The sequence below is a fragment of the Gambusia affinis genome, linkage group LG18 (assembly GCF_019740435.1).
Source record: "Gambusia affinis linkage group LG18, SWU_Gaff_1.0, whole genome shotgun sequence".
Taxonomy (NCBI): domain Eukaryota; kingdom Metazoa; phylum Chordata; class Actinopteri; order Cyprinodontiformes; family Poeciliidae; genus Gambusia; species Gambusia affinis.
In genome coordinates this window covers 5,969,342-5,993,497 of record NC_057885.1, presented here as the reverse complement: position 1 = coordinate 5,993,497, position 24,156 = coordinate 5,969,342, and the positions used below count along the sequence as shown (strand labels likewise).

Sequence of the window (24,156 nt, the reverse complement as noted above, 5' to 3'; positions counted from 1 at the left end):
CTGGAAAAACAAAGACATCATCCGCCAGCCCTCTGAAGATGAAATCATCAAGTTGGCGCCGCCTCCTAAAAAGGCATGAGGTCAATGTCCAGAGTCCCAATCTTGGCACCTTGATTTCTCCACCTCCGGCACTCAGATCGTCCAACCAAACATTTTCCATCAGCCCTGTTAACCTCGCCCACCTCAGCCTCCCCGACACCACCTCCAGACATATACACACACACACACACATACACACACACACGCCCGCCCCTACCATCCCCTGCCGCATCCTTGCCTCCTTAAGTACCACAAATGACACGAGACCATGCAAGACGCTGTCTACAACGTCGACCAATCAGATCGTAGCGACGCAGCCCCTTCCCCAGCTGAGGGGGGATGGGAAGTTGCAGGAAAAAGAAAAAAGAAAACAAAAAGACACTTCAAGATAAAATTTGGAGATGGACCAACGTAGTATGTGTGTGAGGAGATCACTGAAGTCTGTCCTGGATGCTGAGTGGGTCAGTTCTGAATGAGTATTTCGTGACGTTGCGTGTTCGTGTCGTTTAAAGGTCGTTAAGTATGAAACATAAACTAGGCTAACTCATGATGAAGCAGAAATTACAGACCCTGTGTCTGAGCAAAATAAAAAAAATTACAAGGCTATATTTTATTCTGAAATTCTGGAAAAGCCTACAGAACTTGAGATATGAAACTATATTTGTGGGAATAAGTGCAGTGATACGTCACTGCAACTCATATTTTGTCTTTGCTAAAGCTAATTTATCTAAATTGAACTTGATTGTACGACATAGCCAAACTTTTAAAACCATATTAATATTTGAGCACTAAAACAACTAAGTGCTTTAGATCAGGGGTCCCCAAACTCGGTCCTGGAGGGCCGGCCTCCTGCATGTTTTAGTTCTCTCCTTGGTTTAACGCACCTTCTTAGAAGACCTAAGAAGAACATTGACATGTTGAAAAGGTTGTTGGTGCCACCAGGGAGAGAACTAAAACGTGCTGGATTTGGTGACCGACTTTGGTGACCCCTGCTTTAGATGATAGAAAACGGTTTTAGAAGATAACCACCAGGTAAGGTTCAATGGTTAAAAAAAAAAAAATCTTACACATTGTTGTTTTTTTTCTGTGAAGGTGCTTGTGTTAGCTTGTAGCTAGCTGAATAAATATTCAAGCGTGTTTGTGTTAAGAGGAGTAGTCTAGATGCCAAACTCACATCTGTCGATTAGCCAAGAGTTAGCATTAGTGCTAAACTTGAACAAAGATCGAGTCGTATTTTGCCTCCCTGTTTCTACACAGTAAACTGAGCTAATCTATCTTCTTCAAGCTAGCTACAAGGGAGCGTCGATTTCCTAATATCAGAGCAAGGACTCATGGGAAAATATGTCTCAACAAATCTAGTTGTTCCTTACTACGTCATTAGACTGGTTAGTTGAAGCTAAATGCTAATGTCCAATTTTATCAATGGGAGAGTCTCTGTTCCCCCAAGGCTCTATGAGCATTCCCTTCACTCTAACATGATTAACGAGGCCATGTTTCAAGAGCAAGAAACATGTCGAATATTTTAGTGAAACGTATTTAAAATTGCCGATATTTGCCTTTAGCTTATAGTCACTTCAGAGGGTTATTTACAGCAGATATTTAGTTATAGCATTTATTTCTTCGCAATGAAAGATCCTTTTTTGTAGGGAACTTTCTACTATTGGGACCAGTCAGAGTGAATGTTGGTTTTAGGGACAGGTTAGAGATGTAAATAAATAATATATTACAAGAACATATAGTAGAAGTAATTTAACGATCCACAATTTATGCTCTTTTGGGCAAACTCTAGCTCTAGCAAGAACCACATATAGGTTCAGTTAGCGTAGCTAGTTTCAATAAAAGTTCAGCTAATCCCAAACCATCTAACATCTCTTTGTAAGCAAAGTGAAGTTGTAGTACATTATCCATACGTACATTTTGGGAGAGTTGGACATTGTATGTAGCCTGTTTTAAATATCTTTGTCGTCGTCGTATTTGTCGCTCAGAAAACAATTGACCAGTGTATTTTGAAAGACTGCTCGAGGCTTCTGAGAGGAAAAATAAAATCAGTTTTACGCGATCATTCAAATTCCTTACTCAAAACTTCAGCGGTCCATATGATGCACGCAGCGGCTCATTATCGGACTCCGCCATTTCCGCCATGCACCGACACGAAAAGAAAAGCTAGCAGACTGTTGAATCTAAACTTTAATGACCACTCTTCTGAACACTGTGTATCTTCTCTCCCCACGACGAAGCCTTAGCAGAGTTTTTGCGTTTACGCCCCCTGAATTTTTCTTCTTTTCTTCTTTTTTTTTTTTCTCCACATCTCAGCGTTCAGGCGTGTGAAAAGCAGCGACGGGCGTCGGCGGCACACGCGTTAGGTCAATCAAAGCAGCTCTCCATTTTAAAGAGAGCTGTGTGATCTTTCTTTTTCGTTTTAAAGATTTGCTAAGGACTTCAGTGTTGGTGAGTACAGAATGTGTGTGGTCTGTTTTGTTTGTCGTCCTCAAAGCTGTGGGATTTGAAACTGAGGCATCGAGATCTTTCAGTTGTAATGACTAGTTATTTACCCGAGCACTGACTCTGTTCTCGCTTGTATTCCTTTGCCACTATGCTCCAATTCAACCCTAGTGCCAACGATCGAGACGTTTTGTTTGGATCACGGTTTGTGTGATCTGTTGTGTTTTTACTTTATATAGCTTGACTTGTATTGTATTGCTGGACAGATTTATATCCTATGCATCAATGTCTGTAAGAAAAAAAAAAAAAAAAAAACCTTCTCAAACTGCAATTTTACAGAATGGCTTTGTTTGTCCTTGGCTTGTTTTATATTAAATTTGCATGATCTCTTTGACTTTAGATTTGACTTTTGGTCGTAGAAACCTGACAGTTCACACCTTTAGAAAGAGGAAGGGGGAAAATAGCTGGAAACTGGGGTAAAAACAAACTTTTCTATGTTTTGGCACTGAATATTACTTTTGCTGCATTCCTGCATCCGTTTACTTTTCTTTAAGTTTCCCAATACTTCACATTTTTAACGTCTGACTCTCAATTGTTAGTAATATATTTTTGCTATTTATACCTATTATTAAGTATCAAATTTGGTTTTATGGCCTTAAATTGAGAAAATGTATTGTTTCACTTTGACTGTTAAGTAAGACATTGCATCATTTAGATAATGCATGTCAGCATATTTATCTTGGTATCATAAAAAAGTCATAAAAATTAATAATAATTATCACATAGCTCAAATCTCCTCTGCAATTTAATTTAACTGTATTTTCCTCTCTAATGATTTGATGTTGCGTCACCCAGCCAAGCATTGGTAAATAATTGGCTCTGCTTTATTTCAGTGCTTGTTGACAAAGCCTGGTGTTGGGTACAATTAGAATCTGGGTTGTTACGAAACAACTGGTGGTAATTTTTTATTTTTTTTTTAGAACCAAAAATCCTACTGGTATGAAGGGACCAAATTTATTAAATAACATCCAAGTCTTGAATCTTCTTGAAAAGTGAGGCAGAGGCTACTTTTTGAATTTAACTTAACAAGCAGTAGTCAAATATCCCAAATGTGAACTATGTGTTAAAAATAGCACATTGAACATCTGAGGTGTCAAATTATTGATTTTTTTCCCCCCCAGTTTCCAGGCTTGCCCTTGCTTGACCAAACACTGGGTGAATTGGTGTTAGCTCGTCTTTGGATTGGAGCTGTTGAGGTGAATCCATGACCTCTGCATAACGCTCATTCCCAGTGTTACAATGCACCAGTGCACGCTGCCTTGGCTAAATGTCAAACTGCCACTTAACAGTTCTGTTGAACGAGTTTGGCTATTTGTACAAACCATACCAACCAAGAGTCAGATGTTTCTTTGCCTGTGTTTCCAATATTTGACACAATATCACTAAAGGAGGTTAGGGGCCAATGATTTTACCTCCTTTTACTTAAAGTAGGTTTTGAATACCAGCTTGTGAATTTCAATGTGTGATTTTATTTTTTCCTTTTCCATCTCTCCCCAATGTAATTTTAATTAGCCATGGACTAAACAACTGTTTTGGCTTGTTTTGTTTTATTTGTTTTGCATAGATTTTGCAAATCTCTTGCTGCCTGATGTTATCCTGACGATCGCTTTGGTTTGAACATGTTTTGAAACCACGTTTCCGTCAAAATGTGGCTATGCTGAGCTTCTTTTTTGTTGGTGTAAGTAATCTTCGGGAAAAACAACAAGTTGTGCTCCTAAAAGTCAGCTCCCATAAATAGCACAGTCCCTCCGACTTTTAACACAACGCAAGTCACATTTTTGACGTAGCTTAGCTTATTTTCTGTGTAGCCATTGGCGCTTAATATCAACATATCAGCCACAGATGATGTCAAATTTGGATTTCCATGTACAAAGTACATATCAGCTCGGCAAATGCTGCAAAAGTCTATTGTGTTTAAGGTGAATACATAATTAGAACCAATGTGTGAGGCAAACATGCTTTGGACGTATTTAGCATGTGATGCTAACAGTCGACTAAAATCCATTCCAATATTTTCCCTTAAAAAAATGAAACTGTGTTTTTTTTTCTTTACATTTTAATTGGTTGTAAATATGTATTTTGGATGTATGTCGCAGTGTTTGTTTTTAAATTGATTAATTTATTTAATGCCTATATATTGTTGTTTTGACATGTCTTGATTTTGTTTTACTAACTGAAAACATGTCAGAGTTGGTTAAAAACCATGTAGACCTTGTATTAATTTCTATTACTTTCTTCATTTATGATTTGCTGTTTCAGCTTTGGGTGATGGTTTTTCAAAGGTGAAACAAAAAAAAAAGAAATAAGTGGTATTCATTTCTTTGTATTTTCCAATATGTACCTTTATGTTCCACTGTGTTGTATTTTGATGAGATGTGTCGTGGTCACTGCTTGTACAACAGTTTTCTTTAATTCAGAGTTTCCAAATCATGACAAAAATGTGAAGGTTTTGGCAAAAGGGTTAGGTGCTAGCAACAACTTTGGTTGTTGCTAGCATGTTAGCTCTGAAAAAGGGGGAAGAAGTCTCAAACTGTTGAAACTAAACTATCCAAATCTTTCCTATTGGTGTCACAGGATAAAACTATTGAGCTGGAAATGAGCATAATGCATTTTAATTGAAGTAAACTCAAAACTAAATATGCTACACATCTAGCTAGCTAGCTTGATAAAGTCGTTGAGTAGGCTAGGTGAGCTAAATCTTTTAAATCAAGGATTTAAGCAACAAAAATAACAAATGCTAACAAGGTTGTCCTTTTACTACCCTACTCTTACTTACAAATTACTACTTCATTTGTTAACAATAATTTTTTTGTACAATGTGCTGTTCAGGGTGATTTTTATTTGCTGCTTTATGGTTCAAAGTAAATGTTAGTGACTAGTCGAAGGGCGTGTGTTTGAGGTAAAGAGGAGGTGGCTTTTAGCTGAAATGAGTCGAGTAAGTAGTTAGTAGGAGTTGTGAGACAAAATATTTCAGATGCAAGCTGAGAAAAAATATGAAGATTTTTAACATGGAAGTGATCAATTGGTGCAAATTCACAGTTGGCACGGTATGAAGTGAAAATGTCACAATGCAACCTTTGTAGATGTATAATTTATTTCTTAACCCAACTATCACTGTAATGAGTGCTGGTTGAAGCTGCACAGCAACAAACTAGTGTTTTTTTACTCTTTCTTTTCAAAGCAGTAGAATTAAATCTCGTACCTGCCACACGTTGCAACTCAGTTGAGTTGCAGGCAGCTGGGCTGAACGGACGTAGACGCATGTGGCCGACATTTAGCAAATGTCACGGTGTTCCTGGAAAACGATCTTGGTTTCCGGTAAGAGTTTGTGGCTGAATCTGAGATTATCTGAGGGGTGCGAGTGTGTGTGTCTGTGTGTGCGTGTGTGTGTTTTTTTGCGATAGACATAAGAAGAAGCTACTTTGATGTGACGTAGTTTAAACGCTTTTCGTTTTACGTCTGTCAGATTGTGTCGGGATCGGAAGTTTCTCTTATGGCTGGAAACATTCCTGTGGTGGGATTTAGGGCTTTGATGGCAATCTTACTTTTTGTTTTTTTTTTAAATGTGAGGTTTTGTGTGTGGACAGAACCATCACTTATGCATATATCTGTTGTACTCTCGAGAAAATACGAGGGTTGAGCAAGGTTTTTTTTTGTTGTTGTTGTTTTTTTTTTTAATCTCTAATTTAATTTAGTCTGCTGATTTCTCTCATTTCCTGCTTGCCTGTTTCGTGAATTGCATCGCCCTCAAGTGGTGTAGCAAGCGGCAGTCCGTCTCGTCCTTTCATGTTGGTTAGAACTTAACATTCCTAAAAATAAAAGTTATCATGTAGATGTGCTGTTGTTCAGTGTCGCACACAATTGATTTGAGACAATAAAGTGACCCGGCTCTTTCCCAGCGCTATTAACACAGGTGTGCTTAATTTAACAGGTAAAGAGGAGCGATGCTGCATTAATTATTCGTTCACGTTCCGCTCACATAACCGCGTTTGTCGCCATCGGCTCAATGCTGTTACAAGTTGTCTGTAAGAGTGCCCTCTGCTGGGGGTGAGAAGTACTTCAGGATCATTTTTGCGGCGATTGTAATAGATAAGAGGGAAAAATAATCATGTGGCTTTTTTTTTGTCATGATTTATGAGACTGAACTGAAATTATGCCATTTTTGTCATTGTGCTAAAATGAATATAAATATTCTATATTAAAATATATTTGCTAACCAAAGTTGTTCTGTCTGGTGGATCTTTTATTATATAGAACAGTAACATTTCGAATGTTTGCCCTAGATTCCTCTTCAGCAAGCAGATTTTGTTGTGTAAAAATATTCAGAATTTCTTTTCAAAGACATCCAGAAACCAAATGGTATAGAAGGACTATTTAAAAACAAAACAAGCCTGAACTGCGCTTGAGATTAACTTTTTATCAAAATTTATATTTTGGTACATTTTTCTAACATTGGTGAATAATAATAATAACAATAATAATAGTAAAAATGCAACTTCTTGCAGGTCACCACTCTACCTTTAATAAACGTTTATTGAAGTTTCAAAGATTCTGAATATGAGACGAGAACTGAAACGGATTTTGGTCGACACTGAAAACGATCAGAACATGTGCTGGATCTCTGGATCTGGGTGTGTCTGGTGCAGCTGGAGGAAAACCGCTTGGTTGGCCACGGTTGGTTCCAGGTAACGGTTGCAGGTTGCAATTAATAAACTGCAACCAACAGAAGGTACATTTTACGAGTCTCATCATTCAACTACAACAAAGATCTAATGCAGAGCCGAGCGCAGAAGATGGTGGAAAAAGATCATTTTAAGAAACTATTCAGACATAAAAACAGGAGAATCTGAAAAGCACATAGTGATTTTACATCACTATGTGCTCCTCGAAACCGAGGAGCACATAGTGATAAATATACATATATAAATATAAGTATAAATATACATATAGTATATAAATATACTCTGTCTAGTCTAGTAGATACTAATGGATGAATTAAGAAAAAGAAAAGCAAATCGGAGGGACACTGTCGATTCAAGTGAGGATGATCATCCCATCTTATTAAACACACTATTGGGTTCCTCATTATTGCCATATTAGGTTTAGTTTTTTTATTTCTTGTCTTGTGTGTTTAGTCCAGTGTTGGTTCTTCCTCTTTGGTTTGTAGTTTCCTTTCCTTCCCTCAGTTCACCTGCTCTCCCCTCGCAGCTGTTCCACACTCCCCTTGTAAAGTTGCCTTTGCTCATTTTAGCTATTGTCAAGGTTACATTCTTTTTATTTTGGTGACTTTCTTGCCAAGGTATCTATGGTAACTGAATGCAGTTCTACCTGAAAAGGTCAACCGCAATAAACAGAAAAGCTTAGCAGGAAAACAGACAAAAGGAGAAATATCAATCAAACTTCAGCTCCAGTCCACAAGGGAACAAGGTCAGTACCTGGGATTGAAGTTTATTTGAGGACCTGAAAATATTTATGGAAAAATCTGTGATTGATTGTATTAATAACAGAAATTGTACTTGACATAATGAGTTGGTGAATGATGAGGACGGCTTTAATGCGTCATCATTTACTCATCTGTTCTGACCTTGGAGAAATTGACTGGATGCTACATCCATGATTAACCCAACTGACTCCAACGTCATAGTCCACCTCTCCCAGTGTCCATGAGGCCATGAAGGCCGCATGTCTGTAGCTTTTGATCAGATTCTGGGGAATGTTTTGAAGGCGGAGCCTGAAATCCTGACGGGTTGGGAAAATCCAAGAGGGATAATGAACTGAGGAAAGTTTCCTCTTTAAGTGAAACAAAAGCGAAAGTGTCGATAAGAAGGGAGTGGAAAAAAACAACCGAGTGTCGGATTCAGTTTGATATTTAAAAAACAAAAACAATCTTAATATTTAAAATCTTGAGTTAAAAAGAGTCGGACTGTTGGCATTGACTGATGTTAATCCATCCTGAACTCTCACCAGACAATGAGGTAAATCTAGATGAATGTAATTATTTAGATTCAGCTTCTCTGACTGAAACAGAGTCGTCCTTAATTGTTTTTTGCAGACAGGAAATATTTCATAAGCTGATCAAGCCTCTTTCACAGAACAATAATCTTGATGCCTTGGTAATAAGTAATGAATAGTGATGGGTCCGGCAACACCGATGTGTCAAGCCCAGAGACAAAACCCCGTGTTGTTGCACGTATTGCTTCCAGCAAGTCACATGACCGATACAGGAACTGTTTCGAAATGACACTGACGCTCCAAACTGTGTTTATAAGGAAGCGAATCTGTCAGCAGGATGCATTTACCAAAATAAATCTTGATCTTTTACGGTACAGCATCAACTACGGAGCCTCAAGGCAAACGAAAGGTTTTGTAGTTTGGGACCATTTTGATTTTACATCAAAAAATAAAAGGCATCGGTTTTCACTTCGTTGTTGTTTCATCCGGTTCTTTTCAGTTTCTACTTGATCTGTCTGAATCCAAATTCAGCTGAAATTGACTTTCATATTATGTTCTGCAGGTTAAGTGTTGCACATGTTTGTCCTTTTAAATTATACATTTCAGAATTTTATTCTTAAATTACCCTCCATAAATAAAAATCTTTAGACAGAAAAAAGGAAAATAAAGACAACACCGCTACGAATAAATAAAAAAATACATTTCCAGCAAAACACATCCATAAAAATCTGCGTACAAAATAAATATAAAAGAAAAAAATTACATTTATATGAACAATATACAGTGTCACTGAAATCAGTTTTATTAAAATAAATCCACATCCTCAATGCTGAGGCATTATAGGGCATCAGAATGAATCCCAGATCAACTCAGGTAAACAGCTATTCTACAGGTTATTGAGTTGCTTTTTATAAACTATTTCATATAAATGTATTGTTTACTTTGTTTTTTTCTACAGCCGGAGAAGTTGTGTCAAAAAAAACGGAACAGACAATTTTTTTTTTTGGCCTCTAGTGTCCCTTATTTTTGAAAGTTGGCTGACAGGAAAGGGGGAAGACATGCGGTAAATGTCGATAGTCTGGGAATCGAACCCGCGACGGCCGAGTCGAGGACTCAAGGCCTCCAAACGTGGGTCGCGCTACTCCCTACGCCACCACAGCACGCCCGAACAGACTGACTTTTAAAATGTTGGAAAAACCTATTTGTTGAATGAACATTTGTGAACAAAAGAAACATCAAATATATTTTGAATTTAACTGTAGATATGACTTAATACAATATATAATATACAATAAAATACAATGACTTAAATCTTATTGTATAGACTACGTCATCAAATCAGTCTGTCAACAACGTTGCCTGTAGGGATTTTTAATGACCAGCAGGTGTCAGTATTCATATCAACACAGTATCAATACAGTTTTGCTAGGGGTCGAAAGGATACATAACGCCTCATTTACCCATCACTAGTAATGACAGCCTCACAGCTAATCTAACGGTTTAGTTAAAGATAATTGGTGTCTAGTCTGTCTTGGTAATCTGGATCTCAGCTTCGCATTTACATATAGTTGATTATAACATCGTAATTGACAAAATGGAAAAGCAGACAGGATTTACCTGATCCTGTGCTAAACTGACAATCATAAATTAAAGCAAACAAAACCACCCGTGGGGTACCTCAGGGCTCCATTCTCAGATTTCACATCTACATGATGTTATTACGTTACAGTACGGTATCTCTATGGTAATATCTTAGACCAGAGTTCCTGAAATCCATTCCTCGAGGGTCGGTGTCCGGCCACTTTTAGACGCTCTCCTGGTCCAATACACCTGAATCAAATGGCTTAATTACACCCTCAGTGTAGGTCAAGTTCTCCTGCTAATTACCTTATTATTGGACTCAGGCGTGTTAATGCTGAGACACACTGAGACTGAGATACACCAGCCATTACCGACTCCCTGTTTCTTAATAAACATGATAATAATAATTTAAAAAAACACAATTGGTGGTCTGTAAAGCCCTGAATGGCCTTGTGTCTAAAAACATTTCAGCTGCTCAAATCCCAAAGCATTAAGAGGCTTTTCTATACATTTACTATCTCCCCCAAAAATGTACAATACCTTCATAATTTTCATATACTTGAGTATTGTGCCACAAAAATCCCCAAATAGTAGTGGAATTCATGATATGAGCTTATTATTTTTAATAATATATAAACTGCAATGCAAGACATGCATTATAGAAACAAATGGAGAAAAAGAACAGAAAATGTATTTGCCACCCCCCAACTCCCTCACAATTGCTGCCCTGGGCTACTGCCCATGTCAGCCCTGACTCAGACAATGAATGAATTCATACAAGCTGTAATGTTGTTATATGTGTCCCACGAGGGACACATCCATACTTTTCTGCCATAAGCACCAATGAAAGAAAAACTCTTCCTGTTAGCAAAAGAGCCACAAGAATTTGTTTAGCAAATATGCCGCATTCAAAGCATGTAGGAACTAATCTAGCTGTGGATGCTGACTCACTAACCTGTGCCACTTGGTTTTTTTTTGTTCATTATGGGTTTCTCTAGAAATGAAAGTGAAAAAATTCTTTTCTTTTTTTTTTTTTTTTAAAGAAGCAGAAGCCCAGTTTCGCAATATAAATATTACTCACAGCTTTCTGAACATAACGTGAAGGTGATGCAATTATTTTGCTGATTTTGTTTTTCCTGAAATGATCGTCATCAAAGTGGCTGACACTCCCGTGTCAAGCAGCAGCACCTTCCCCAAGTGGTTTCTAGTTTCATTTCTGCTCTGCTGTCAGAGGGAAGAGGCACCGACTTCACAGAGGCAGACAGAGCCTGAGAGACTACTCCGAAAAGGTAAGAACAACTTGATACATTTTTACACCTTATAAAATACAACCTCGGATTATTTCTAATAAACCTGGCAGCAGAATGTATATTACATTTCTCAATTTAAAAGGTTTACCTTGGTAACAGGTCAGTACAGGATTTAACTCAGGATTATGTAGTTTGGCAGTAATCACAGCTCACAACTCTTTTATCTGATGTAGTTAGACTGGACTCTGTTTACTTAACGATATTTTACTACAGTTACTATAATCCCTTGTTTGGTGTGTGGTATATCTTTATTTATTTTTTTATTGTAATCTGGGTGTAGAGCCAAAATAAACACAATCCAAAATGCAAGTTCAATAAAAAAGATGGCTAAATAGTCACAGGAAAAGAAAGTCAAACAATTAGTACTTCTAGTATTATCAACACAAAACATAAAGGTTCTATATAATCTAAATCTAACCCACAAGCAAAAAAAATCCATAGATTAAAAATATCAATAATAGCCTAATATCTCAGCTAAGAAAAACATCCACCTATGCACAGTTTGTTCGGCAGGGTTGTGGGGTATCTGGTGCGTATCTCCAGCGGTCATTGGGTTTCAGGTGGGGTCAGTTCAGGACACATGGCCAGTCCACCACAGGGCAACACAGACACAGGAGACCAACTACAGAGACCAATGAAGCTAACCGTCATGTCTTTAATTGTTACCCAGAAAGAACATGAAGAACTTCTTGCTATGGTGCAGCAGTGCTACCAGCTGGGTCATCATGCAGTTCATCTAAGTAAAACATAACATCTAAAATTTATGAGAATGATACATATTGGAATTAGTGGAAGGGTTTACAAACCTCATGATGTGTCTTTTCTTAAAGCAGAGGGCTCCCAAGAAAATCCAAAAAGTTCACTTCATCCGTTTCTGGTTTCTAAACAAGATGTAAAAGTGAGAAGTGAACCGAAAAATTGGCCCAGATTCTCTTAGTTTTGGAAGATTGGTGATCGAACAAAATTTTAAATGGGGAGCCGGTCTTGTCCACCGATCTTATCTACCTTTCCAACGGTCTAAGAATCAACCACTGTCCTACTTCTACTCTTTAAGAACCTTTTCCGAGATGTTTTGGTTTTTGTATGGATACAATTTCTGCTGAACACTTGAAATTTGCAAGTGCAAAACTTTGTCCTCTGGTCACCATTTATTTTATGAGATCCTTTGTTCATGAGATTCTATCAGATTTTATTTTATCTGTTATGTTAGCACCGTCATTAGTGACATAGCTGTTTAAACAAACAGTAGAGTTAATTATCGACTTACAGCTCTATCGAGTGTTTCCTCCAAGGTCTTAAAAGAGATCATATTAAACAAAATGGAATGCATTTTCCTTGACCTTTGACACCCAAATATGGGAACAAAGTAGAAATTAGATCAAGAGGGTTGAACAGAGACTCTTAGCTCTGACATTCTCTCACCGCTATGCTAGCTGCTTTAGTACAAGAACACTTCCAAATGAACATGACATAAAAACACTTTGGTACATTCAGAAATTCAACAGTAAAGCATAAATTGGTATTTTTATTTCTTAAGTGCTGAATGTTACATTTGATTAATTTTTGAAAATAATATACATCCTTTAGTTTGTGTTTTTGGATGGTGAAGTAAAGGTTTAACTGTTAAAAGACACCTGGTAATAAATGTTAAAAGATTGATAATTATTGATTATGTTCATGATGTAATTTAGGCCTTGAAATAAACGGTCCAATGAGTCAGAGGTAGATGTGAGCAACGTGTTGTGGATTTGAAGACAAAATGTTTATTTGTGACTGCAGAGTCTCTCTGCATCATTCATTAATTATTTAATCCTAAATGGGTTGGACAGTGGCGCAGTTGGTAGAGCTGTTGCCTTGCAGCAAGAAGGTCCTGGGTTCGATTCCCGGCCCGGGTTCTTTCTGCATGGAGTTTGCATGTTCTCCCTGTGCATGGTGGGTTCTCTCTGGGTTCTCTTCCTCCCACAGTCCAAAAACATGACTGTCAGGTTAATTGGTCTCTCTAAATTCTCCCTAGGTGTGAGTGTGTGTGTGAATGATTGTGTGTCTTGTATGTCTCTGTGTTGCCCTGCGACAGACTGGCGACCTGTCCAGGGTGAACCCCGCCTCTCACCCGGAACGTAGCTGGAGATTGGCACCAGCAACCCTCCTGACCCAATTAGGGACAAGGGTGAACAGAAAATGGATGGATGGGTTGGACAGAAACTTTCCTCCAATTCAGAAGCTATTCGATTCTCTGATCAGGGTAGTAGGGTACCAGAGCTCATTTTAGCTTCCATACAAAGATTACAGAAACCACCATATCACAGGTGTTCAACCAAAAAATAAATAAATAAATAAATATATATATATATATATATATATATATATATATATATATATATATATATATATATATATATATATATATATATATATATATATATATGTATATATATATATATATGATGTATATGCATTTCTTAACAGTTGTATAATTGTGTTTCATTTCTTTTTTGTTGACATTTAGTAAAATACATTATGTTCAATAATTCAGGATCTGCCAGTATTCAGTTTTCTTCATTTTGAATATGTTTGTAAGGTTTTGTACACAAAACTGGGTATTTATAAAAACAAATATCTCCATCACATTGATTTAAAAAGTAATATTGTACACACATGATCGCTTTCAGAAAAGTTTACATCCACATGAACCTGCACAAATCCACTCTTCAATGTTGTTTTAAACATGCCAAACAATAGGGGGCAGTGCAGTGCCAAACTAAAACCTATGTCTGTCAATCAGATTGCTTCAAAAGAACCACAACGTCTTGTTAGAGATTAAATATAGTGCCAGGTGCATTTGTATGGACAGATATATAGGTAGAACTACTTTTAATTAGCATATTAGAATCTAAAATAATAATCTTATAATAATAAAACACAAGATAATGTCGATTGGGAATCATATCAAAGTAACTATATGGCTATATTAGAGCATTATTTATCCCAGACTAATGTGGGGGATGCTGTTTGCTTGTACACATGCAAACCCAATTAGAGATCTTCCTCAAATCTTCATTTTGGTTGGAGTTTTCATAAGTAATTGTTTTTAATGAGATAAAACAGTTTTCATGTGGATGAAAGGCCAAAACGCATAAAAATGCATTATTTCCCCCAGATATCTGGCTATGTGTGGATTAGGCCTGAGTCAGAAACAAAGTTCCAATTGAGAAAAGGTAAAATATTACTCAAGCAATATCTGTTTTAATGATGTTTTACTTTGCAGTTTCACAAATCTTGCATGTCTTTCATTTGCAGGTGAACAAGGCAAAAATGTCCAGAAAAACAGCACTGCCCACATCTGCGGGCAAAAAGCTTTTTTCGGAAGAAATCAGAGATTACTTTACTGTTTTGGATGTCATTTACGCAGATCAGTTTGAAGAAGAGACCATAGACCAAGAAACTGCTGAACAAGCAGAAGAGAAGTTTCTCAGAGGAGCACCACCTGAATGGTTAAACTTTCACATCAGTGATCTGGCTGAGTCAAATGGCACGGGATCTTCACTCATCAAAAGAGATGGGTATAAGAGACTTGTGCAGCAGATTCACAAACGGAAAAACTACATCGGAACACCAACAGTTAAACTGCTTCACCAGCAAGGATGTGGGGGAACCACACTGGCCATGCAATTATTATGGGACATGAGAAAAACCCTCAGAAGTGCTGTCTTAATGGGTTCCCCTCTAGAGTGCACAAAGATTGCAAAGGAAGTTGTTCACCTTTTTACAGGAGGCGGCAAAGATGACCTCAACACTGTGCTGCTCTTGATCAATGAAGAGTTTGTTTTGGAGCACCTTCAAGACAGCATCATGACAGAGATTGAAGAACAGCAGATAGACGTTGATATTCCTGTGGTAATTTTATTCATCTGCGTGAGAAGTGACCACGCCGTCCTCAAAGCCGAACACTACAGAGAACAAGAGGGGTTCATGAAGGGTCATGACACTGACTACGTTCTCCTCAAAAGAACCCTCTCAGATACTGAAAAGGAAGAACTGAATACCAAAAAGGAAGAGCTCAGCCAAAAATATGGAGCCAAAGCATCCCAGTTCCATGGTTTCAACATACTACACAGTAATTTCTCACAGGATTATATACAAGAAGCATGTGCTGTCCTTAACACGGTTGAAAGAAAAAGGAAACCCTTGAAGACCCAACTTTTGTCCTTCCTGTCCTTGCTGAATGCCTATGTACCAGGCTCCTATCTACTAGAGTCTGACTGCTCAGACTTCCTCAAACATGACCACTCCCTGCAGGGTGACCTTTCACTTTTGATCCCTTTCAATCATCTCATTATCTCTTTTCAACATGACAAAAGGTGTGAGAAAAGAATCCGGATGGCTCATCCAATGATTGCAAAGTATTGCACTGAACTATTGGCTATTGCAGGAGTGGCCAGAAGTGACACGGCAAGAGACTTCTTGCTCCGATTTTGTCCAGATGAGGTTTCTCCATGTTTGCTTGGCTTCATCAAGGACTTGCTGACAAAACGAGAGCACAAAAAGGATGGATCAATCGAAGATTCGGATATGGAGAAATTTTCTACTCTGATTTTAAACATTAACGAGGTAGAAGACAAAAACCAGAGTGCATCGGTTCTCAAGGTGGCATCAAAGAAGTTTGATAAGAACTCTTTGTTCCCCCAGGCACTTGCTAGGCTTTATTATGGAGAACTTGAAGACTTCAAAGAGGCTGAATTTTGGGCAAAAAAGGCAATAGAACGAGACCCCAAAAAATCCTTCATTGCCGACACGTTGGGCCAAGTTCATAAAAACCATCTGAGGAACAAAAGGCTTTCAATTGAACCAAGAGAACTGTTGCAGCTGGCCCAGAAGGCCATTGAAGCTTTTGAGCATGAAGAAAAACTTGCCGAAGAAGAACACAGGAAAAGTTTGACAGAAGATGAGAAATCTAAAGTCCTGTGGGGTTTAAACACCACAGGGCAGTTTGGTTTCCTGCAGGTCTGTAACATTCTCTTTGACCTACTCGTCATCCAAAATGAGACTTGGAAGGAAGTGCTTACAAAGAATGTGCCGATGGGCTCAGTCCTGGAATCACTTGGAGACAACAAACTCTTTAGGTACAGGGACCTCGTAGAGAATCTCCGGGAGAAAGTTGAGAAAAAAATGGAATTCTTTGACAACTTTCTCACTTATTCACAGTCTGTCCTGAGAAAGGACAAAGCTTATGTTTCTAGAGAAGCTTCAGCATGCTACAAAAAGTATGTTGGAGACTCTGTCCCTGAACACAATGATAGACTCCAACAGACTTTCCAGAAACTGAAGCAGAAACTGGCCATCACCTCTGCTGGGGTCCTCTCATGTCTAGACCGAACATGCACCTCACACATTGAGTATATCATTGAGTGGTGGAGGGAAATTTCACAAGGAAATAATTCCACTACTGATGCTTTTGTCAACTTTATCCTTGCGCAGATCATGCTTTCAAACAAAAACAAGGCTGTATCCAGTTCTGATTATAAAAGTGCTTTAAAACTAAAAAAGCCACCGTCCTCTGTCACACAAGCAGAGTATCACCTTCTATGTCTGCTTCTGTCTTGGCCTACAAATGATGACGACAAACCAGTTCCCCATCTCTATCAGTTAATAAAAAATGCAAGTCATGCTTATGAGCGAGAATACAAGACGATGTTTCGATCAAGATACCTCCGACCTCTGTTTTTTCTTGGACCGGGCATAAGCTTGAAGAGATTTGTTCACCGACGGGTTCTTGAGATCTTGTGGACCAAAGATGCGCTACAAGAATCAAACACAAACTGGAAGAATGAGAGTATCTTCAGAGATTCCATAGTTGAAGAACGTCTTCTCAAAGTTGAAGGAGTGGTGCGAAACTACAGAGTCTATGCAAGGTTCAGAGGCACTGAAGTTGAGGTAGATGCAAACCGAAGGGACTGTCTCTGCAGATCAGGTCATGTCTCCTTCTACCTGGGATTTACCATCAAAGGTCCAGTAGCCTTCAGCATTCGGAGAAAATTACTGGTCACCGATGGTAAGAAAACGACTCACTACAAAAAAAAAAAATACTGCATATTTCTTTACATTATAATGTGATGAGATTTAAAAGACCTACATACATTCGTTAAAAATTGTTCAAAGCAGTTACTGCAGTCTGGTACTTAGTTTTTGGCCAGGGTTCCACGCAGTACCAACAGAACAAATGATATAGACACAACTTTTGTTTAGTTTGGGGAAACTAATTGCCACCTCATCTTGTTTAGTTTCTGGAGTAAAAGCAGGACTCCGAAGACATGAGAGGTCTAGATGATTCTGACAAGGAACTCCGAAATGCATTTAGACTCAAAACTGCTAACAGCTTTAAAGACAAATAGAAGAGTTTCTAAATCAATTATTTGATAAAGTACTCAGGTGATGTGATCCATGTTCCTAGTGTTGGTCAGGATAAATATTTTTACTTTACAGACATCTTCATACAAAGTATTACAACATACTAAAAATAAGAGCATCTGATTTTCTTTGTCTTGTATCTCATGTCATGAGACAGAAATCTCATGCTCTATTGAGTCTATTTGACCAACCAACACTGTCCAACACATGGACATACAGTATTTTACAGAAGACCAAATACTTGGTTTTGTTGAAAGTGTGTTAATTTATTTTATGCAACATTGATAGTATCTGAGAAAACTGAATGTAGATCTTCATTAGTTATAAGCCATAATCAAAACAACCAAAAATGTTTCAAATATATTACCATGCTTTTAATAAAGCTATTTAAAATTTAATTTTCTGTTTGAACAGTTACTAAAAAGTTAACTTTTTGATATTTGAATTTACTGAGATCCAGCTGTATGTTCTGTATGAAGGCTTTGCTGATATATATATATATATATATATATATATATATATATATATATATATAAAAGCTACCTTCGATTCTGAGTTTTCCCTTGTTCTTCATTTTAGGGGACCAGACAATTAAAACCCCTGATCACGCAGAAGGTAAGAAAATATCATTTCTTCCGACTGTAACAGCTTTTTCAAGTGCATTTGTGATGCTAAGACTGCAATAATCACTTACATTTGCTCTCCTTATAATTGTGACAGTCCTTCTGAACAAGTGTTTATATTGTTGTATAATTGTAGCAAGCAGCAATGGATTGACTGAAACAGGAAAGAAGCAACGTGCTGATGTGGCCTAGTTAAAGACCAGAGATGAGACTGAAAGAACTGCTGTGGGGACAAAGTCCAAGATCTGCGGATGAGTGGACACAAAGTTAGAAAGAAGAACTTTCTAAGCTCTTCTTTTTGTAATGGTGAAATAAATTTCACCATTACTTTACATGACACTACGATGACGTCTCTTAAAGGTGGTTATGTGATGCACTGAGTTTTGTATTGTTTGTGATTTGTGTTTCTTGTGAAAATTACACTACATGTCATGATTTAGCTTAAATGAAAAACTTTTAAAAAAAAATTTTAATGTATTTTTTATCACCATAGGGTAAAAAGGGGTACTCGCTTTTTATTTTGTCTTAAGTTTATTACCTGTACACAACTACCGTTTCATAAAATGTTCAGTATTAATTACTTTTTTTATGTTTTGTATTTATTTTTTTTACAAAATTAGTGTGAATTTTTGTTAAAATTTGTTTTACTCGTTTAAAATAGTTTTTCACACAAAGTAAAAATAAAAAAAAACAACAAAAAACAATGTATAAGAATGAAAGCAGACATTTTAACAATTTAAACAAGATTCATTTCTTCTGTGAAAAAGGAAAGTTTCCACCAGCCACCAGAGCAGCAGGTCAGACTTGCTGCTCAATCAAACGTAGATTAATGTCTCCTGAAAAACGAGTGAATTAAAAAAACCAAACACTCATTTAATGTATGCTGTAGCCTGCATGCCTTTAATATGTGATAGAGTACACTAATAAAAGTGTGAAAGATAAATGATGTTTAATAAGCATGGACTTATTTTTTGGTTCACTTAAACATAACATTAATCCTTGAGTTAGAGAAATGTCTATCGTTAACCATCTCAGTCTGAAGATACTTTGGTATTGTTGAGTGCTTTTGGACCAGAGAAAGTAAATGTAAAAACTGTCTGAGGAGCTCAGAGACAAGACAGATACAACAACCATCGCAGAGGTTCTTGTATATTCTGAAGTTACTGGGACTGCAGCCAACCTGGATGAGTACGGAAGCAGAATAAAATGGAATTTGGAAATTGGAGGAATTTGCTGCAAGGATAGTCAATCCAGGATACTACAAACTGTGAACCTGGCTTGATGTTTTTCACACTGCATGTGGATCTATATATTACTTTCTAGCTTGAGGAGATTTGATTTAGCCACCTCAAGTCATACAACGCAATAGAGATGTTTGTACGCGACTCAAACTTTTACCTGACATCAAATAGTTCTGCCACGACAAAATTTAAGACCTGTGACTAACGTATTCAAGGCCAACTAACGTTTTGAATCCATCATCCTGCTGCCACATGAGGATGTGTTCTTGTAAAGAGATTTAACCCCAAGTTTCCTGTGTGTGATGGTGCCATTGACTGAACGTTGCTCTGGTGTAAAGAACTTTAAGCAAACAGTATGACCAGAAAAAACAAAACTTAATAAATTCAGCTAATTTAAAATGCTTGTTTCTGACTGACACATTCATATCTACTGTAAGCAAACAAAACCTCTGATCATTTAGAGCCACAGTGAACTGATGAAAATAATAATAATAGAAACACATAAAACTGCAGCAAACATCTTCATCTTGGTCTGTTCCCAAACAGTTTTATTTCTAAAAGACACACACAGAAAAACAAAAACAATATTCCTCGACAGCTTCTCTGCTCATATATATGACAATACAGATTGCAGGAACCTTGGGAGCATCTCATTGGTAGATCTGAGCGATGAGCCCATCCAGCTCTGGACGTGCCTTGAAGCGCAACAGATAATCTGCCTCTGTGTGCTGAGAGAGGGGAAAAAAAACCAGAAGTGGAATGTTACAAATAATTTTCATTTTGCAGTTGTTACACTCATTGCTGCTGATTTCTATTACTTAAGGGAAAATTCTAAAAACAAATCTCTGCGCAGAAAAGACTTTTACGTTCATAAAAGATTTAAATGCCTATCAATAATGCAACAGATGTCTCAATTTGGAGATTCTACTTATTCAGTTCAGTTTATTCATGAAGAACCAAGTCAAATGTAATCTAAACGCACTTTACAGGACGTATGCAATGATATAAACAAATGAATCTCAACCATACCAACACGATGTAACATCCAGGGTCAGATCTGACTCACCTCCTGCACCGAGAGCTGAACTCCCTCCGGTTGGTTCTTCAGAATAACGTCCATGAAGACGGGACACAGCGAGGCGTTCAAACTACTCAGCTAAACACAGAAACAACACGTTCCATCAACTTCCACGACGTTCTCCAGAATCTAATCAAACCCGCAGCTTTTAGAGACTTTTAGAAAGACCTGGACGACGCGCTGGTGGGTCTTCAGGACGGCGTCCACGAACGTTTTGTTGCCTTGTTCTTGCATTAGCAGCACTTCTGTGCTCTTGGTTGGCAAAGCATAGCTGTGAGTCGAGGACATAAAAGGAAAATATTACTGTGTTTATGTTTGGTACATTGTTTAAGATATACACAACAACTTATTTAGCAGTTTAACTCATTGCTCCACATTCAGCCAATTTATTTGGATTGAACATAAACTTTAGATGGACTTCTGTTCACCACTGTTTCAGCAACAAATTGATCTCTTTAAATGGCCTGAACTGGCATTTATATTTGATGACAGAAATGATTGAGTTCTTTTAAATACGGTGATTTCAATCGGCTTTTTAGTTTTTATAGTTCTAGAAAACCCGTCAGCTCAAATGTCTCTGACCACTTCTGATTACAACAGTGGTTAAATATCCAGTCAGAACTTGACCTTCTTGTTCAACAGGTCATGGAGTTGACCCTTGTTGACACGTCAACATGTTTTGAAGGGTGCGCCTACACACTCCACTCTGTTTCACGGATGAGGCTTTTCATTTCAGATCATTTCTGTAAGACTTCGTATCGCTTATGTTTACACAGCAGACCGTGACGGCCTCACTACCGCCCTCTGGAGGCTGTTTTCGGGTCAGCTTTGAGTAAAAACCGCTGCTTCTGTTGAATTTGGTGTTTTTTTACAAATAATGCCATCTTCTGAGTGGTCAATTAAATGTAGAAATAAAAGCACAAAGTTGCTCTATTTTCATTGTTTTGTCAAACCCAACATGTTCAACACTCTTGGAGGGGACTGTACAAGTCCTGTATAGAACTTCTGTGTTCATGGGAGGAAATCCATGTTCAACTCAAACGTATGTTTTTGAGATGGCTTTCATATCTGTGATGGTCTATATGAACTTCTGACTGAGACTGCAGCTACACCGCAGCGTTCTCCTGCTGATCGTCACCTTTCTGCCACTTTGATGTTGAGCCGGTTGCAGAGGTTGTGGATGTACTGGGAGTAATGCTCCACCACGGTCATGTCGTAACCAGACACCTTCACGTTCAGAGTCCCGTATGCCGTATCGGTCGCTGAAACCAGGTCCTTCACCTGGTTTTTCACTTTCTTCTTCTTGGACTGAACAAAAACACAAAATGGCATCATGAATTAAAGCATATCAGGTGTTTTGTAATGAAACATGGTGTGGCTTAAGAATATCAACCAATATGGAGATATGCTTCGGCACCTTCTACTCTTCAGGAAGAATTTGAGAGAAAAATTTGGTCTGAAAAGTGTAAAAGGTGCTGATACACAGATTTCCTTTAAATCAAGGCTACACACCCACCTATTGAGATTAGCCTTTGATTAGTAGTGAAAAAATTTATCAACATAGGTGATGACATTTGACAAAATTTTATATTTAATACTTTTTGTCACACAGCCATCAATTTGTGACTGTATGATGTTTTTATGATTCCTTGTTGCTGTAAATTGCTACACAAATAAGCTTGACTTTTAGGTCAAGTCACATTGGACTTGGAGTTGACACATGTTGAGATGAGAAAACATTGATCCTAATGTCTACCCAATGACTGCAGACTATGTGGACATGAAGAACACTAAACCCTCACTCTGATCGCAGAGATAAATCCTCAAATATTGCCTGATGAATGCTAAAACACAGTATATGATTGTATTTTAATACGCTTGACTTTGTATCAAAGAAGGGTTTTGGAGACCTACTGCCTGTTTGGGTAACAAATGCCTCCACCTCCCAATCCCGTGAGTCGGCATGTCTCTGTACTGTCTTTCATTTATAGATGCAGTACCTGAAACGAAACAAAAACTCAAAAACATATTGACATGAACAATGTGGAGATGCAATGGTTCTAAGGTTTTGTACTCACTCCACATCGGATGCTGGATGGATGGTGTGGCTCTGCAAAGATTACAGGATAAAAAAAATCAATCAAAAACATAACTGCTGTCTAAGTTCCAGCTTTCAACCACCAGAGGGAGTCAGCCCTTAGATCAAATGACAACATTAAAAGGCAATGTAAAGACATACCTGCATAACGACAGATTCAGGATGGATGCCTGCTGTGGGAAAGTCACTTGCAACTGTGTATAATAAAAAACGAGGGATTTCACACACCTTATACCAACCTTAGAAATGTTGGTGATATATTTAAACCTATAAGCTACATTTAAAAAATTATTTAAAAAAAATACCAAACGAAACATAAATGTACTCAGAACATAAAAGAGCATCATATGTGCCCAAAAATATTTTTTGGTATTAAACAGCAGAGCTCCGCCAAGTTATGACCTCTGGATTAAAGCTAACAGCTAGCACGAAAAGCTCCCATTTAGCCTTACCTTTCGGAGTATGTGATTCATTGTGTCTCCACTGTGTTGAAAACACACTGCTTGAGTCACAGTAAAACTGACAACTTCAACTCAACCACCAAAAACACAAAAATACTTCTAAACACGCATTTTTCCTACACTTGATGAAAACGGAAGCACACACAGGAAGTCGGAACGTCGTATTTTCGGTCCGTTGAATAGCGTATTAACAACAAGGGTTCCGGTGTGGTACGTTCCTCCGTCAGTGTTTTCTCCACCGACAGGAATTCATACGAATAATATATTCGTTAATAATAATAATTAATATAATAACGGATTCATGTCTATGGTGTTTCTCCACCATTTGTGCCTCCTCACAGCCCCATGGTGCATGAGTCAAGCCTTCAAAATATATATAAATATCTATATTTTCTTGAATAATCACAGGCTATAAATTTCTTATTCAACCGTTCCTGAAAAACCATCATTCATCAAATTAAATTAGAAAATGTCAGTTCAGTCTTAATTGAAGGATTCGTTAAAGCAAATCCAAATATGGTTAAATGTTTATCTCTTCTAAAAGGAATCAACTCAGCGGTCTTCCTGATGACTACAAACTATTTTGGGGTTTCGTTAATAGGAAGCCACCCTTTATTTACCATTTATTTGTGTGCAAGTGATCTAGACCAGTGGTTCCCAATTCCAGTCCTCGGGGCCCCCCTGACTGCATGTTTTAGGCTTTTCCCTTCTGCCACACACCTGGATTAAATCTTTGGGTGATTAACAGGCTCCTGCAGCACTTGGTGGCTGCAGAAGATGTCATGCAATCATTTGAATCAGCTGTTCTGGTATAGAGGCACATCTAAAACATGCAGGCAGGGGGGCCCTGAGGACTGGAATTGGGA

General features: G+C 37.8%; 3 protein-coding genes across 3 annotated transcripts in view; 2 read left to right on the top strand and 1 right to left on the bottom strand.

Annotated features, from left to right (window-relative positions):
• LOC122820763 (astrocytic phosphoprotein PEA-15) overlaps positions 1-2,371 on the top strand; it is a 38,243-nt gene extending 35,872 nt beyond the window's left edge. Inside the window, exon 4 of the mRNA XM_044098349.1 lies at positions 15-2,371. Within this exon, the coding sequence (XP_043954284.1) occupies positions 15-79 (65 nt within the window). The 3' untranslated portion in view covers positions 80-2,371. The remainder of the gene's footprint in view (positions 1-14) is intronic.
• LOC122820650 (sterile alpha motif domain-containing protein 9-like) lies at positions 308-18,784 on the top strand. Its single transcript, XM_044098222.1, has 7 exons — positions 308-344; positions 7,896-7,968; positions 11,306-11,363; positions 14,542-14,599; positions 14,794-17,433; positions 18,369-18,404; positions 18,549-18,784. Exons 1-7 carry the CDS (start codon positions 308-310, stop codon positions 18,602-18,604), a joined length of 2,958 nt encoding a protein of 985 aa, XP_043954157.1. The 3' UTR covers positions 18,605-18,784.
• A 1,390-nt stretch (positions 18,785-20,174) lies between these two features.
• mrpl48 (mitochondrial ribosomal protein L48) lies at positions 20,175-23,522 on the bottom strand. The gene is made up of 8 exons (XM_044098342.1): positions 23,282-23,522; positions 22,971-23,023; positions 22,810-22,841; positions 22,646-22,731; positions 21,870-22,039; positions 20,900-21,002; positions 20,720-20,809; positions 20,175-20,381 (listed from the first exon to the last, which is right to left on the bottom strand). Exons 1-8 carry the CDS (start codon positions 23,300-23,302, stop codon positions 20,304-20,306), a joined length of 633 nt encoding a protein of 210 aa, XP_043954277.1. The 5' UTR covers positions 23,303-23,522; the 3' UTR covers positions 20,175-20,303.
• Between the last annotated feature and the right edge of the window lie 634 nt (positions 23,523-24,156).